This window comes from Crocodylus siamensis, chromosome 3, assembly GCF_052110815.1.
Source record: "Crocodylus siamensis isolate JL-2025a chromosome 3, ASM5211081v1, whole genome shotgun sequence".
NCBI classification, from domain to species: domain Eukaryota; kingdom Metazoa; phylum Chordata; order Crocodylia; family Crocodylidae; genus Crocodylus; species Crocodylus siamensis.
In genome coordinates, this window is record NC_143397.1 from 20,651,286 (window position 1) to 20,665,085 (window position 13,800).

Genomic DNA, 13,800 nt, shown 5'->3' on the forward strand with positions numbered 1-13,800 from the left:
TTCCCTCTCCACACCTGGGAATTGTTAAACAGCCAACGAACCCTTCCTCCTGTTCAACACGGCCTTGGTGGGGTTTCAGCATGATTCACAGAAAAAATTGTCTTATTTGGTGCCGGTGCTCCCCAGAACCAGGGAAGACCAACTGAAAGAGTTGGCACAGGGGCTTGGACCAAACAACTCTGTGCTCATCCATCCAGTTGTTTAGCTTGGCCCAAGATACAGCGTTTGACCTTCTCTGTGCTACTACCCCCAAAAGGTGACTGTGACAGTTGCATGGGAAAAGGAGGGGAAGGCTGGTCTGAATGAGAACAGGCAGAACGAGTCAGGCCAATGGTGGGCAGAGGTTTCCTATTAAACAAAAGGACAGAGGAAGTAGTGACATTCCCCATTCTTCAGGGCCTCAACAAAGAAGGAGCAGCCCTGATTCACGGGGGGGTCTTTAGTGGTTATCACCATGGAGCTCTCATTTAGGATGAAGCAGTTTCCATGCTGCAATCCCCAGCCATGGCTACACCCACGTATTGCCACTGGCACTTGAATCAGACTTGTGGCGTGAGACCACCCCATGAACCATGTGGGGGTGGAATCCACTGAAACAATCTGACAGGAGGTGAGTAGTGTTCAAGCATGATAATAAATAAAAGAGGCACAAGAAAATGCTGGCTGGAAACTTTTACATTCATACATGTGATTAGATGTGTTACAAAGGAAGAGGGAGAAGAAGGATGGCCCAGTGGCTAGGGCACCAGCCTGGGACTTGGGTGAGCTCCTTCCTGTGTGACTTTGGGCAAGTCACATCTCCCCATGTCTCGTTTCCCTGCTGTGTACAATGACACTTCCCTACATCAGTGGGGAGCTGTGCGGGTTCATACATTACAAACTGGGAAGTGCTCCGGTATCATGATGAGCGGTGGGATACAGAAGCTAGGCAGGCTTACCCTACTGAGTCCTGGGTAGCTTGAGTCTTGCCTGTGTGAAAATCCATCTCTTTCCCTGTGCCACGGTGCATTCAGGCAAGGCACTTGAGCAGGATCCTCATCAGTATGGACAGGAGAGCTTCCTACAAGCCATTCTTACCGTCTCTCAGATTGGGACCCTTGGGGAAAAATCTTCCAGGCACACTCAGAGAACCGCCCCTTCCTACATCCAGCCAAATCAGTAACCTTCAGCCAAACAAAGGGACTTTTTATTTACTTATTTATTTACAGCTCTTACTGATGATCCTTCCCGGTGTTGACTTGCTGTTTGCTCCAAACTTGTCTCCTGGTCTCATCTCAGCTTCACCCCCTACCTGCCCCTTTTTATTCCTTTCTTTGCTGCCATGACCCTCTCATTCCCTTTCCTTTCCTTTCCTTTCCTTCTCACTTACCTTATCCCCCCCTAGGGACCACTATAATCATCTAGTACAGTGGTTTTCAACCTATTTGCCACAGGGGACCACACTTGCAGCTCTCAATGTCTTATGTGGGCAGCACCCACACAGCTTACTTCCTGCGTGTCCATTTAAGAAATGTTTCAACAGGATGCCACATGGGCAGGAGCAGTGTGTTGACTGGGCCGCATGTGGCCCATGGGCTGCGGGTTCAGAATGACTGACCTATTCTCTTCTCCCATGCAGTACTGACCACAGCATTTTACCAAGTGACAGCTCTTGGAAACACAGAACTTTTGGATAAGCCAGAGCATACTAAAAAAGACACCCTGAAAGATTTCAAGAGATGAAGAATCTACCAATTACCCACATCTGTTTCGCACCTTGATGAAAAAATGTATAAGATTAACCGTATCTGACATAGATGGCAGAGAAAGAGCTTTACTTAGAGGTCTTCACTTTTCCAGAACACTGTCAAGCTGAGTGCCAACTGAGCAAATTTAATATAACATTTATGTCATTTTCATTCACACATTTTACTTAAAAATCAGTCACTGATTGGTTGTATTAGAAATGTGACCTTTGCAACAGCAAAGGTGTTATGGGGAAATCCACCAGAAACATTCACAGTTGTTAGCAAGATTATAAGATGTTTTACCCTGCATATCCAATGAAATTGGAAGAGAAGAGGAGAGAAGAGATCTTGTCTGATTTCCTATGGTAGTCTTCATCATCAAAGCATCTGAACAGCACTGGGAGGGACGTGGGCAAGGAACAGCAAAACTGAGCTGGTAGAGTATGCAGACAAGTAGGAAGAATCTGAGCATAGCGAAAGGGCGGTACAGGTTACTTCTCCAGCAGTGAGAGAGGAGTCACGTTCCCACCACCCCACTCCTGGAGCAGCATATTGATGCACTCTTCCATGCTCAGAATCTGTTCCTTAGCAAACCCAACCAGTTATTTACAGCTCTGCTGGCTGACGCCCACAGACCTTTCTGAGTAGCCCTTTCTCATACGTGTAGTCCCAACTGGCCCCACTTTGTAAGCCCACTTTTCCCAGAACTCTGCAGAGCCTGCAATGAGGCATTGTACTTAGGGCAGAAATTGCAATATTTGCAAGAAAGTGAGTAGGATTGGAAAGGAGCTTTTCTGTTTTTGCTGAAGATCTTTTTTATCCATTCATAACTCATGGTGTTCTTAAGAAGTCCAAGCAAACTCTAAAAATACTGTCTCCTTAAACTGGTCTAAGTAAAAAAAAAAAAAAAAAAAGAAATAGGTAATTCAGGAAGGACCGGGTAAGAGCCTTAGCAAAGTTATAGTAAAGAAGTGGTTAAGGATCTAGATGATTTAATCCTGTTTTAAGAAAAGGTTTTACAGTGAGCAATTAGATGCTGGTTAAGGAATTAATCACTAATGGGTCATTAACTCTGACTGCTATTGTACAGTTAACAAGCTGAGGCAGGATTATTAGACTCAGCACCCAATTAAGGAGGGGAATATATTTACAACAAACTGAACAAATGGGCTCCTAAAATGGAACAGAACAATTTGAGAGGAACTGTATGGACACAGAAAACTACAAAGAGTACAAAACTCAGATGAAATTGCACCCTGCAGCATGGCTAGATCTGTCACATCTAGAGCCTTAAGTCTCTTTCCTGTTGGAGGATATTTGCCAGATTATCTGTTTAATATAACTATTTTCAGAAATAGAGTAACAGATTGTTTTCCTTAAGAGCCATAATTGCACTATCTATACCAGTGGTTTCAACCCCTCATCCTTCTCAACCTCTTGTAATAAGCAAGGAACCCCTCGTTATACTCAAGGCACCACAAGAAAATACCAGATCTTAGTTTTCATTCATTTTTTGACTACAGAAAAATAGTAGAGCAGTTATTTTGACCTGCTGCTCACAAACAGGGAAGCATTGGCAGGGAATTTTGTAGTACATGGCAACTTGGGCAGCACGAGATGATTGAATTTAGGATCCTGAGGAAAGCAAGGATGGAGACTGGCAGAGTAAGGACCCTGGACTTCAGAAAAGCAGACTTCAGCTTGCCCAGGGAACTCATGGACAGGATCCCCTGGGAAGCCAGTCTGAGGGGGAGAGTAGTTCAGGAGAGCGTGTGCAGAAACAAACCATCCCGATGCACAGAAAGACTAGCAAGTATGACAGAAAACCAGCTTGGCTCAGCAGTGAACTCTTCAGTAAACTAAATCACAAAAAGGAAGCCTATAAGAAGTGGAAACTTTAATAATAAGTAGGAAAGAATATAAGCGCATTGCTTGGGCATGCAAGGATGGAGACAGGAAGGCCAAAGCACAATTGGAGCTGCAGCTAGCAAGGGATGCGAGGGGGAAGGAGAAGGGTTTCTACGAGTATGATGGTAGCAAGAGGAGGATCAGAGAAAGTCTGGGTCCCTTACTGAATGGGGGAGGCAACCTAGTGACAGAGGATGCAGAAAAGGATAAAGTGCTCAATGCCTTTTTTACCTCAGCCTTGACAGGCAAGACCAGCTCCCAGACTACTGCACCAGACAGCACAGGCTGGGGAGGAGGTGAGCAGTCCTCAGCGGTGAAAGAACAGGGTAGGGACCACTTAGAAAAGCTGGACATGTGCAAGTCCATGGTGCTGAATGGGATGCGCCTGAGGGTGCTGGGGGAGTTGGCTGATGTGATTGCAGAGCCACTGGCCATCATCTTTGAAAACTCATGGCAAGTGGGAGAGATCCCAGATGATTAGAGAAGGGCAACATAGTGCTCATATTTAAGAAAGGGAAAAAGGAGGATCCAGGGAACTACAGATCAGTCAGCTTCGCCTCAAATCCTGAAAAAATCATGGAGCAGATCCTCAAGGAATCCATTTCCAGGCACTTGGAGAAGAAGGTGATTAGGAACAGTCGGCATGGATTCACCAGGGCAAGTCATGCCTGACCAACCTGACTGCCTTCTGTGATAAAATGACTGGTTCTGTGGATGTGGGGAGACTGGTGGATGTGATACACCTTGATTTTAGCAGGGCTTTAGATACAATCTCCCACAACATTTTTGTAGGCAAGCTAAAGAAGTATGGACTGGATGAATGGACTGTAAGGTGGATAGAAAACTGGCTGGAGCATCAGGCACAGAGGGTAGTAATCAATGGCTTGATGCTAGTTGGCAGCTGGTATCAAGTGGAGTGCCCCAGGGGTCAGTCCTAGGGCTGGTTTTGTTTAATGTCTTGATCAATGACCTGGAAGATGGCATAGAGTGCACCCTCAGCAAATGTGCAGATGATACCAAGCTGCAGGGAGTAGTAAATATGCTGAAAGGTAGGGCTAGGATTCAGAGTGATGTAGACATAGTGGATGACTGGGCCAAAAGGAATCTTATGAGATTCAACAAGGGCAAGTGCGAAGTCCTGCGCTTAGGATGAAAAATCCCATGCATTAGTACAGGTTGGGGGCTGACTGGCTGGGAAGCAGCTCTGCAGAAACTCTGGGCAGCTGTGGGGGGGTTACAGACGACAATAAGCTCAATATGAGCCAGCAGTGTGCCCTTGTTGCCAAAATGGTTAACAACATACTGGGCTGCATTGGGTGGAGTGTTGCCAGCAGGTCCAGGGAAGTGATTATTCCCCTCTATTCAGCACTGGGAGGCCACTTGTGGAGTACTGTGTTCAGTTTTGGGCACCCCACTACAGAAAAGATGTGGACAAATGGAGAGAGTGCAGTGGAAGGCCACAAAAATAGTGAGGGAGCTGCGGGACATGACTTACGAGGAAAGCTTGTTGGAACTGAGCTTATTTAGTTTAGGGGAGACTGAGAGGGGATTTAATAGCAGTCTTCAACTACTTGAAGCGGGGTTTGAAAGAGGATGGAACTCAACCAGGGCGGGCAATTATTTTGGGCAGAGGGCCACTTACGGAGTTTTGGCAAGCCATCGAAGGCCGCATAATAGGCAGCCAGGGGCAGATAAATATTAATTTTCTAAATTTTTTAGGGGCCCTGAGGGCTGGATAGAATGGCCTGGTGAGCTGCATTTTGCCCACCCCTGAGCTAGACTGTTCTTAGCGGTGGCAAATAACACAATAAGAAGCAATGGTCTCAAGTTGCAGCAAGGGAAGTTGAGGTTAGATATTAGGAAGAATTTTCTGACTGGGAGGGTAGTAAAACACTGGAACAGGTTACCCAGAGAGGTGGTGGAAGCTTCATCCTTGCAGGTTTTCAAGATCCGGCTAGACAAATCCTTGGCTGGGATGATCTAGCTGGGGATGGACCTGCTTTGAGCAGGGGGCTGGACTACATGTGACCTCCTGAGGTTCCTTCCAACCCTCATTTTTTTATGATTCTATGATACTATTTTGTTGCAAAGAATTCAGGAAGACTACAAGAGATTGGAACTTTTGATACTAGGGATGCCTATCTAACATTTCTGGGTTTATCTTGTGAATCATGCTTTTGTACTTAATAGTAATAATATTATGTGGCACACCACAGCTCCTTTGAAAGGGTCTCAAGGCACCCCAGGGCACTGCAGCACTCTGGCTGAGAATCACGGGTCTATATACATTATACATACATATGTATGCACATGCATGAAGATAATATACGATCATACCGATACACATAAAGATTAATACAACAAGGCCCTGGTAGAAAGGTCCATGATAAAAAAACAAAAAGAAGCTGTGTTTTTTCCATTAATTTCTGGACCTCATTTGTAACTAACTGGGCTGAAGGCTGAACTTCAGTAGGTTTTGGATCCGGCCTTAAAAAGTGCTGATAGTAGTTCTCAGTCATCATTTGCCTAGTTTATTGTTAACACCCTAAATACCATTTTCTAAATAATATATAAAAAGTACACACAATATACAATGCTTGTACATAGCAGTGTCCAGGGTTCTACCACTATTAAGAAGCCCCAACAAAAGCAAAGAGAGATAATGTCAGAGCCATTATCTGTAATCCCAGTCCAAAACCCACTGAAGTCATAGGACATACCTTCATGTCCAGAGCTCTAGCAACAGCATAAAGAAGACAACATAGATGATTAAGAACTGCTATCTGCACACCTCCAGCTCCTGGTCCAAAACTTATTAAAGCTAATAGGCAGCTTTCCAATGACTTCACAAGCTTTGGATCAGATTAGAGGTAGTAAAAAATATGTAATTCGTTTTCAAAAATTGTATAAAAAAAAAGTAGCTGTTTAGCACTGGAATGCCAGCCACATACTTATAAATTATTAGCAAAAAATATTCCTAACAGTAGCTGGACAACAATTAAATATAAAGCCTGAGGCAAACAATTATTCAGGTATGCAAATATTCTCAGAATGAGGCTCTTAGCTGGAATCCTGCCAGATAACAATTACAAGAATCATTCTTGCTATAGCAGGAAGGAGAGGTCATAGTCTTTTATTAAAACTTTTGTCATGTTTTGTCCTTTATTGTTAGAATTTAACATATGCTAGATGAGGGCTTTACAAACAAGACAAGGTTTCTTTTCCCCTAATGGACAGGATACCACATACACTACTGCGATCCATGCATTTGTCATCCATGTTCCCTTAGTGCTGAAAGTGAAATCTGCTCATGTCAAAATAATCAGAGCTTGCAGAATCAGGTTCTTAAAATGTACAACTGTAAAATGTACAACTGCAAAAAAATGAGTCCCTTTCCCTAGCATCCTTCAATTCTGTGGGGTTTATTAGGAATGGACAAAATAGTTTGCTTAGGAAAGCCAACAAAGCTCTATTATTTCTGAAGTACAAGGGGGTGTATTCTGCCCAAAGTTACACTGCTGTGGAGTTGCTCTAGTTTTACACGAGCACAATTGCAAGCACAATTGATCTCCCAGGACTGGAACACGTCGGGGTCTGATCCAAAGCCCTTTAAAGTCAGAGAAAAGTTTGGACTCCGCAGTAACTACATGTTGTTGAAATCAGGAGAAGGATGCATGGTCCGTTGCAAACCCATAGTCACCAGAGTGATCAGAGCCTATCTGGAGAAGCAAACCCTTTCTGAATGCTACTCCTTCAGCCTGTTTCCATGCCCCCGAAGCAGGATGCATCCCAGGTTTGGTCACAAGGACAAGGAGGAGGCCGGTGGGAGGAAAGAAAGGAGAAGGGGCTGTTTTCAAAATACAGTGATTCCCATTATTAACTGCAAAAGAAGCTCTTGAGTCTGCAAATGGGAAACGTTGTTGAGAAGGCCTGTTGGTTGGGGATGTTTAGAAACTGCTGTCTAAGGTTAAAAAGCTCCCTGAAGTGAAGCTGAACAAAGCTGACATGCTTGTTTCTGACAGGACCCTTAAAGATAGGCACAGATTGTGAAAATATAATTAGAAGCCAGTCTTTGTCTGGCCACAATGAGTGGGAAATGTTGAAAGAAGAGGTCTCCCAGTCTTTATTGAACTGTCCCCAGGACACAATGAGGGGGCTTGTGAGGCCTTCTCCTTCCCCTAATGAGAAACGTTAATTGCCACAATTTCCAGAGTGTGTAAAGCACCCTGTGCCCAGAAAAAAGAAGGGGTGTTTTATTTAAAAGGTTCTCAGCCCCATTAAACGTGGTAACAGAGATAATGGAAAATAAAAACGCTGTGTTTTTAATTTCTACAGTTCGGACAATGGCAGGGGGCTCGGTGCATATGTGTAATTTTAATTGCAGCCAATTCCCTCGCCCGAAGCCTCCAGTTCTACCCAGCCAGCAGCCTGGAGCTCCCAATGCCGTCATGCTGCTCCCTGAAAAATGTCAGCACTCCCAAAAGTGCCTGCCTGCGACTGGAGAAAGCTCAGGAAACGTATGGGGGGGGGACAGAGAGAGAGATGTTAGACTTGGTTTTTGATTTATGAAACCAAATGAAACAGCGTCTTAACATTAAACGTTAGGTATTTGTTCCCAGCGAGCCAGAAAGGGTGCTGGTCCTGTTCGTTACATTAGCGTTTCTTTTTAACTTGGATTTCTGATGCACTTGCTTTTTTCCCTGGCACATGGGTAGATTGATTTCATCCCATGGTATATAGTTCGACATCTAGTTAACACTTTCCTGCCATGTGCCGGTAGAGGGAAATAATGATTATTCCCCTATTCCCAGAGGGGATAAAAGGATTTACAGATTGCTGTCTGCTGATACTGAAAAAAAGAAATAGGTTGGAGATTAGTTATCTCCTTTTACTTCACTGCAGAAACTTCAGGCTAGTAAACTGAGGGCAAGGCACTGATCTCAATCAAATAGGGGTTTTTACCCAAAAGAAGGGAGCACTTGGAAAACTGGTTTAAAACAGTCACTGAGCTGTTAGGGTCACAGCCTTTTTTAATCTACTGCAGTAACAAGTAGTTCCAGGAATGCTATGTGTTTTCCTTGATAGTAAAGCTCAGCCCGCCCTCCCAAATCTCCTCTCATTTCAGCTCTAACTCCTAGGTAGATCAAGGTAAACCATAACTCCCAACCAAGGATCCTCAGGAATCTGTTAGTGGCAGCCTGTAGACAATCACCGTGTGCGTGTGTTCAGAGGTATTTGTCCCAGGCTAAAAACGGCACCAGGCGCTAGAGGAGAAGCTAACATTAGATATTCACTCAACGAGATAACTACATATTAGCAATACTTACTGCATTTTACATCTTCAGAGTGTGTTATCAACTGCTTAATCCTCAATACACCTCTGAGAGGTAGAGGAGCAACAGTTACCCCATTTTACTACAGTGAAATGCAGTCTCTGAGGAATTAATCTGTCAGGTCACAAAAGGAGTTTCTGAGCGAACCAGCAATATAGCATCTAGGTGAGTTGCCTGGTTTCCTTTCCCACACACGGCCTACAAGACTGCTTGCTACATTCCAGGGAGACCCAAGCAGGAAGGCTCCCCTCTTACAGACAAAGTATCGGTGGTGACATTAGGTGTTGGACCACTTTGAAAGAGTTACAGGAGGGAATTGCACTGAGAAGGTAGCCCAGCTCAGGTCAGCCAGAGTCTCTCCAGTGACTCAAAGGGCTTTGGGGTCCCCCAAGGAAACAATTCTACGAAGGGAGAAACAGAGAAGGTGGAAGAAAGAAAAAAAACATACCGGGCTTCTGAAAATGGTGGCGAAGGGCAATGCTACTTGGATTTCACACAATTGCATCATGTTTCCCCTGCTTGAAAACTAAACTGGAGGAATCAAACAGGGCTGAGGAGTTTGCGTTTCAGTAGCAAACAACCTGGAAGACCTCACTGGGGAGAGGCAAATAGCAAAGGGTGTAAGATAGCAAAGGGACGGGGATTCTTGAAGCGAGGCTCCTGTCAGCCAGCGAGACACCCTCTGTTCCGGTGTCAGACAGACTGTCCAGGGCTCGGTCTCCTCCTGTCAGTAGGATCCTGTCCATTTTCAAGTTCTTAACCACCTTTTGTAAGCCCCCACCCCCTGAGCCGGCAGGAGTGACGGGGGAAGGGGTAATCTTCCTTGCTCGGGGGTCTCTGCAGAGTCCTTCGCTCAAGGCAGAGCCGCTCCTAAAGCTGATCTTCCCCCGGCGGCACCCTAGGCGCAGGGCCCGCTGCTGCTCCTGCAACCTGCCTGGCCCTGGCGCCCGGCCGGCCGGGAGAGGGGGCTCGGCCCCGCGGGGCTGCCCGCTCCATCCGCACGGAAGCGAAGTCTCCCGGCTCAGCCCGGCCCCGGCCCCGGCCCCGGCCCCGGGCAGGGCCCTCGCGCCCGCACGCTCAGAGGGCCTGCCAGGGCTTGCCGATGGACTGGATGTGCTCCTTGGCCTTGAGCCGCAGCGCCGCGATGCTGCTGTTGCGCGGGTCGGGCTCGTCCAGCGGGAACTTGTCCACGAAGCCGGGCCCGCACTGGTAGGGCGGCGGCGGCCCCAGGGCGCCCAGCGGCTGCAGGCCGTGGCCCGCGGCGGGCGAGCCGAGGAAGGGCGGCGGCGTGTAGCTGCCGGGCAGGCTGGGCGGCGAGGCCACGAAGCCGGGCAGCGGCTGCAGCGGGGCGCCGGCGGGCAGGGGCGGGCTGAGCCACGGCTCCAGGGGCAGGCTGGGGCCGAGGCCGGCGGCGGCGGGCGGGGAGCGGCTGAAGGACAGCATGGGCGAGTCCTGCAGCTTCATGGACGTCACCTCCAGCTTCTCCTGCCGCCTCCACTTGGCGCGGCGGTTCTGGAACCAGACCTGCAAGGGCCGCGCCGGGTTAGTGCGCGCGGGCCAGCCCGGCCGGGGGGATGCTGCGGGAGCGGGCTTGCGAGCTGCGCAATGGCAGGCCCGGGCCCTGGGGGCTCCCGTCCACCGCCTCTCACCGGGCAAGAAGTGCGAGGAGGCCGCTGCTTTCACGCAGCCCCTCGAGGAAGCGGCTCCTTCCCCCAGCTGCGGGCTCGGCAGGGGCCGCTCCGTGCACCCGAGCTGGAGGTGCAAGGGCGAGGGGGCCCCTCCGTCTCTGCCGGGGCACACAGGCCCGTTTGTCCCCTCGAGGGTCTGGCCCGGCCACGGCAGTGCTCCCTCGAGAGCCTGCCCCGCGGTGCCACCCTGGCGCCTCGCTCCTCCCGGCACCCTCGGGCTTGCTACCCGTGCGGCGGGCGCTCCGCCGGGCAGATCCGGCGCAGAAAATAGCCGGGAAGGGCGCCTTAGCCCGCCCCGGCCAGGCAGTGGTCAGCCCGCCTTCCCCGCGGGGAGCCCGGGCCCGATCCCGGCCCGGCCCGGCTCGGCTCCATCCTTGCAGCCCACCGGGCCCAGCGCCGCCGCTCCCGGACGGCACGAGAGGCGCGGCGCGTCCCCGGCGCGGCTTGGAAGCGCTCCCAGATTTTCCCCCGATGACTAGCAAACGTAAAGCTTTTCAAACATCTGAAGGATCCGGGGCTTAAAGATCAGTCGGCTTTAATGAAGGCTCAAAAGAAAACAAGGAGGAGCCGGGGGCGGCGGGACTCACCTGCACCCGCACCTCGGGCAGGTTGACCTTCATGGCCAGCTCCTCGCGGCTGTACACGTCGGGGTAGTGCGACTTCTCGAAGGCGCGCTCCAGCTCGTGCAGCTGGTAGGTGGTGAAGGTGGTGCGGTTGCGCCGGTGCTTCTTCTTGGGCTGCTGCTCGTCGTCCGACAGCTTGGAGTCGCTGCCGCTGCACGGGGGCAGCTCGGGGCTGGCGCACTCCTCGGCGCGCTTGGGGCAGAAGGGCTCTGCGGGAGCACACGGCACACGTCGGGCGCCGCCCCTGCCCCTGCCCCTGCCCGCGCCGCGCCGCGCCCGGCTTCGCCCCTCGCCTCCTGCCCCGCGGCCAGCCCGCCGCCCGCCCCGCTCACCTCGGTACTCCTCCGCCCGGCCCTCGCGCTCGGCGGCCGGCGGCGCCGGGGGCTGCGCGGGCATGCCGTGGGCGCAGGGCCGCCGGCCCGGCTCCTTGAGGCTGCGGCCGCCGCCGTCGGGCGGGAAGGAGCCGAGCAGCGCGTCGTCCTTGGCGAAGCCCAGGATGGCCTCGATGCTGTGCAGGCGCGACGGGGCCCCGCCGGGGCTCCTGCCCAGGGGGAAGCCGCCCTCGGCCATGCCGGGCGGGGAGGCGGGCAGGTGCATGGGCGCGCTCAGGGCGGGAGGCAGCCCGCCCCCATGCCCTCCCCGCCCCGACAGCCGCGGATCGGCGCCCGCCGCCGCCCGGCGGCTTTAAAGCGCGGCCCGCGGCCCCGGGCAGGCGGCGGGGTCTGGCGGGGCCGCCCCTGCACCTGGGAGCCCGGCCCCGCCCGCCCCGCCCCCGGGCCCGCAAGCCTCTTAGCGCGGGGTGGGAGGGGGCAGGAGCGGCGTCAATCCGGAGCCGATTCGGAGCAGCGCCCTGCGGGACTTGGCGCGGGCCTCGGAGCACAGGGAGCCGGCGCGGGAGCCCGGGGGACGGGAGACGCTGCCTCCTCCTCCAGCTGCGGGGCCGCCGGCCCGGGAGCTGCCCGCGGACAGGCAGGGGCTGCCCAGGGACCGGCAGGTGCCGACAGACCTCCCAGGCCGGGGTGGGGCTCCACCCGATGCCAGAGGGTGACGCGCTCCTGCAAGAAACAGCCGCGAGCCAGGAGGGAGCACCCCGGGAAGGGGACGGCCACCTCTGAAAGCGCCTCAGCTGCCACCACGGGGAATGTAACGGCTTTGTTCCTCTTCAGCAGCCTTTCACCTTTCCCTAGAGCAGCTGAAAGACTTCCTGTGAAGACAGGTTGAGAGAGGACAGTCCATTGCTTTTATCCTCAGTGGCTTTTTTAAGAAGCAGGGGAGAGCTGGATGCTGGACCTCCGGCAGGATCTGCCCCTCTCTGCACGCCCTGGCTGGAACCTGCCTCCCACCAGGCGGAGGAGTGGGGACGAGAGGCATCCAGCTCCCAGCAGAGAAAAGATTTTACTGGCCTAGCAGATGATCGGTGTGAACTAAGAAGCCCATGCAAGTCAGGGCCACCCCTGGCCAGATGACTGACTCACAGGACTTTGCTTCCTGGGACTGAAGCGAAAACAGCAGTTACCAGTCGTGGATGTCAGCTATGTGGCCAAGGTGTGACCTTTCCTGAGAAGAGGCAGGATAGTGCCTGAAGCAAAGGTTTGGGGTCAGATACACCTTTAAGTTTGTTATACGGATATGTACCGTTACCTTATGGATAAGCAAAAGGCACACTTTGTCCCTACACTGGCACAGAAAGGGCTGCAACAAGGCAGGGGCTGTTCTAGAGCTGTCATTCATTTTTAACTTTTTCCTTCCTTTCCCATTTCTTCTCCTCACATAGTCTGGAGAAGTTCATTTCCTACCCCAGTTTGAGAAATGTCTTAACAGAATTTGTTGCTGTTTAGTCTCCGAATCAAGACCAAAATGCATATACTTTGTTAATTTTCCTTAGTATTTATCTTTTCCCGCATGTGCAAATTTTCTGATAACTTCCCCAATATTAAAGTGATCAGTAAAGTTTCTCAAAGATTGGTTGTGTTTTCCTAAGCTCTTGCCCACACGCTGTTAAGGGGCTTATAGTCTCGTTTACCAAAGTTAATTCCTTTTAGAACTGCCCAGCTCACCCTAATAGCTCCAGCTTGATGTTATCCTCTATTTACTGTTTATTGGGGGAAAGCAGAAAAGACCTAGTAGACACTGGCAAGGGGGGGGAAGAGGCCGAGAAGGAATGAGAAGAGGTTAGGGTGGCTTTTGTGCACAGTATAAAAAGCAAGTCAATACCATTGTGAGGGCACTGGAGAGTACTCAAAGCAATCAGCCGGGGGGCCATTGTCATGGTTTAATCTACATGTGTGTTTCCCAAGAACTCTATTAGTGAAGGTGAATGGACTGTGCAATGTTCCTAATTTCTTCTAATTTGGAGCTGAATTTTTATGGCACAAAATATGCCTGTCCCTCCAAGAACACTGCATGTATGTATGAATCCTGTTTTGCACAATGTAGCAGAAAAGCAACAAGCTGAAAGCTACAGGATGAAACTGCAGTCTCTGCTTCTGAAGAGGGAACAAGGGGCATTTGGTTAGACCAA

General features: G+C 50.8%; 1 protein-coding gene across 1 annotated transcript; it reads right to left on the reverse strand.

The window, feature by feature from the left end:
• Nucleotides 1–6,783: 6,783 nt before the first annotated feature.
• Nucleotides 6,784–13,416, reverse strand: RAX (retina and anterior neural fold homeobox). Its single transcript, XM_090037889.1, has 3 exons — nt 11,612–13,416; nt 11,244–11,488; nt 6,784–10,492 (listed from the first exon to the last, which is right to left on the reverse strand). The coding sequence occupies exons 1-3, from the start codon at nt 11,874–11,876 to the stop codon at nt 10,046–10,048; spliced, it is 957 nt and encodes a 318-aa protein (XP_089894015.1). The 5' UTR covers nt 11,877–13,416; the 3' UTR covers nt 6,784–10,045.
• Between the last annotated feature and the right edge of the window lie 384 nt (nt 13,417–13,800).

Coding starts and splice junctions, on each gene's coding strand:
- RAX (XM_090037889.1), bottom strand. CDS start 11,876: ATGCACCTGCCCGCCTCCCCGCCCGGCATGGCCGAGGGCGGCTTCCCC. Junction 11,489..11,611: donor CCGGGCGGAGGAGTACCGAG/GTGAGCGGGGCG, acceptor GTGCTCCCGCAG/AGCCCTTCTGCCCCAAGCGC. Junction 10,493..11,243: donor TGCCCGAGGTGCGGGTGCAG/GTGAGTCCCGCC, acceptor CGGCCCTTGCAG/GTCTGGTTCCAGAACCGCCG.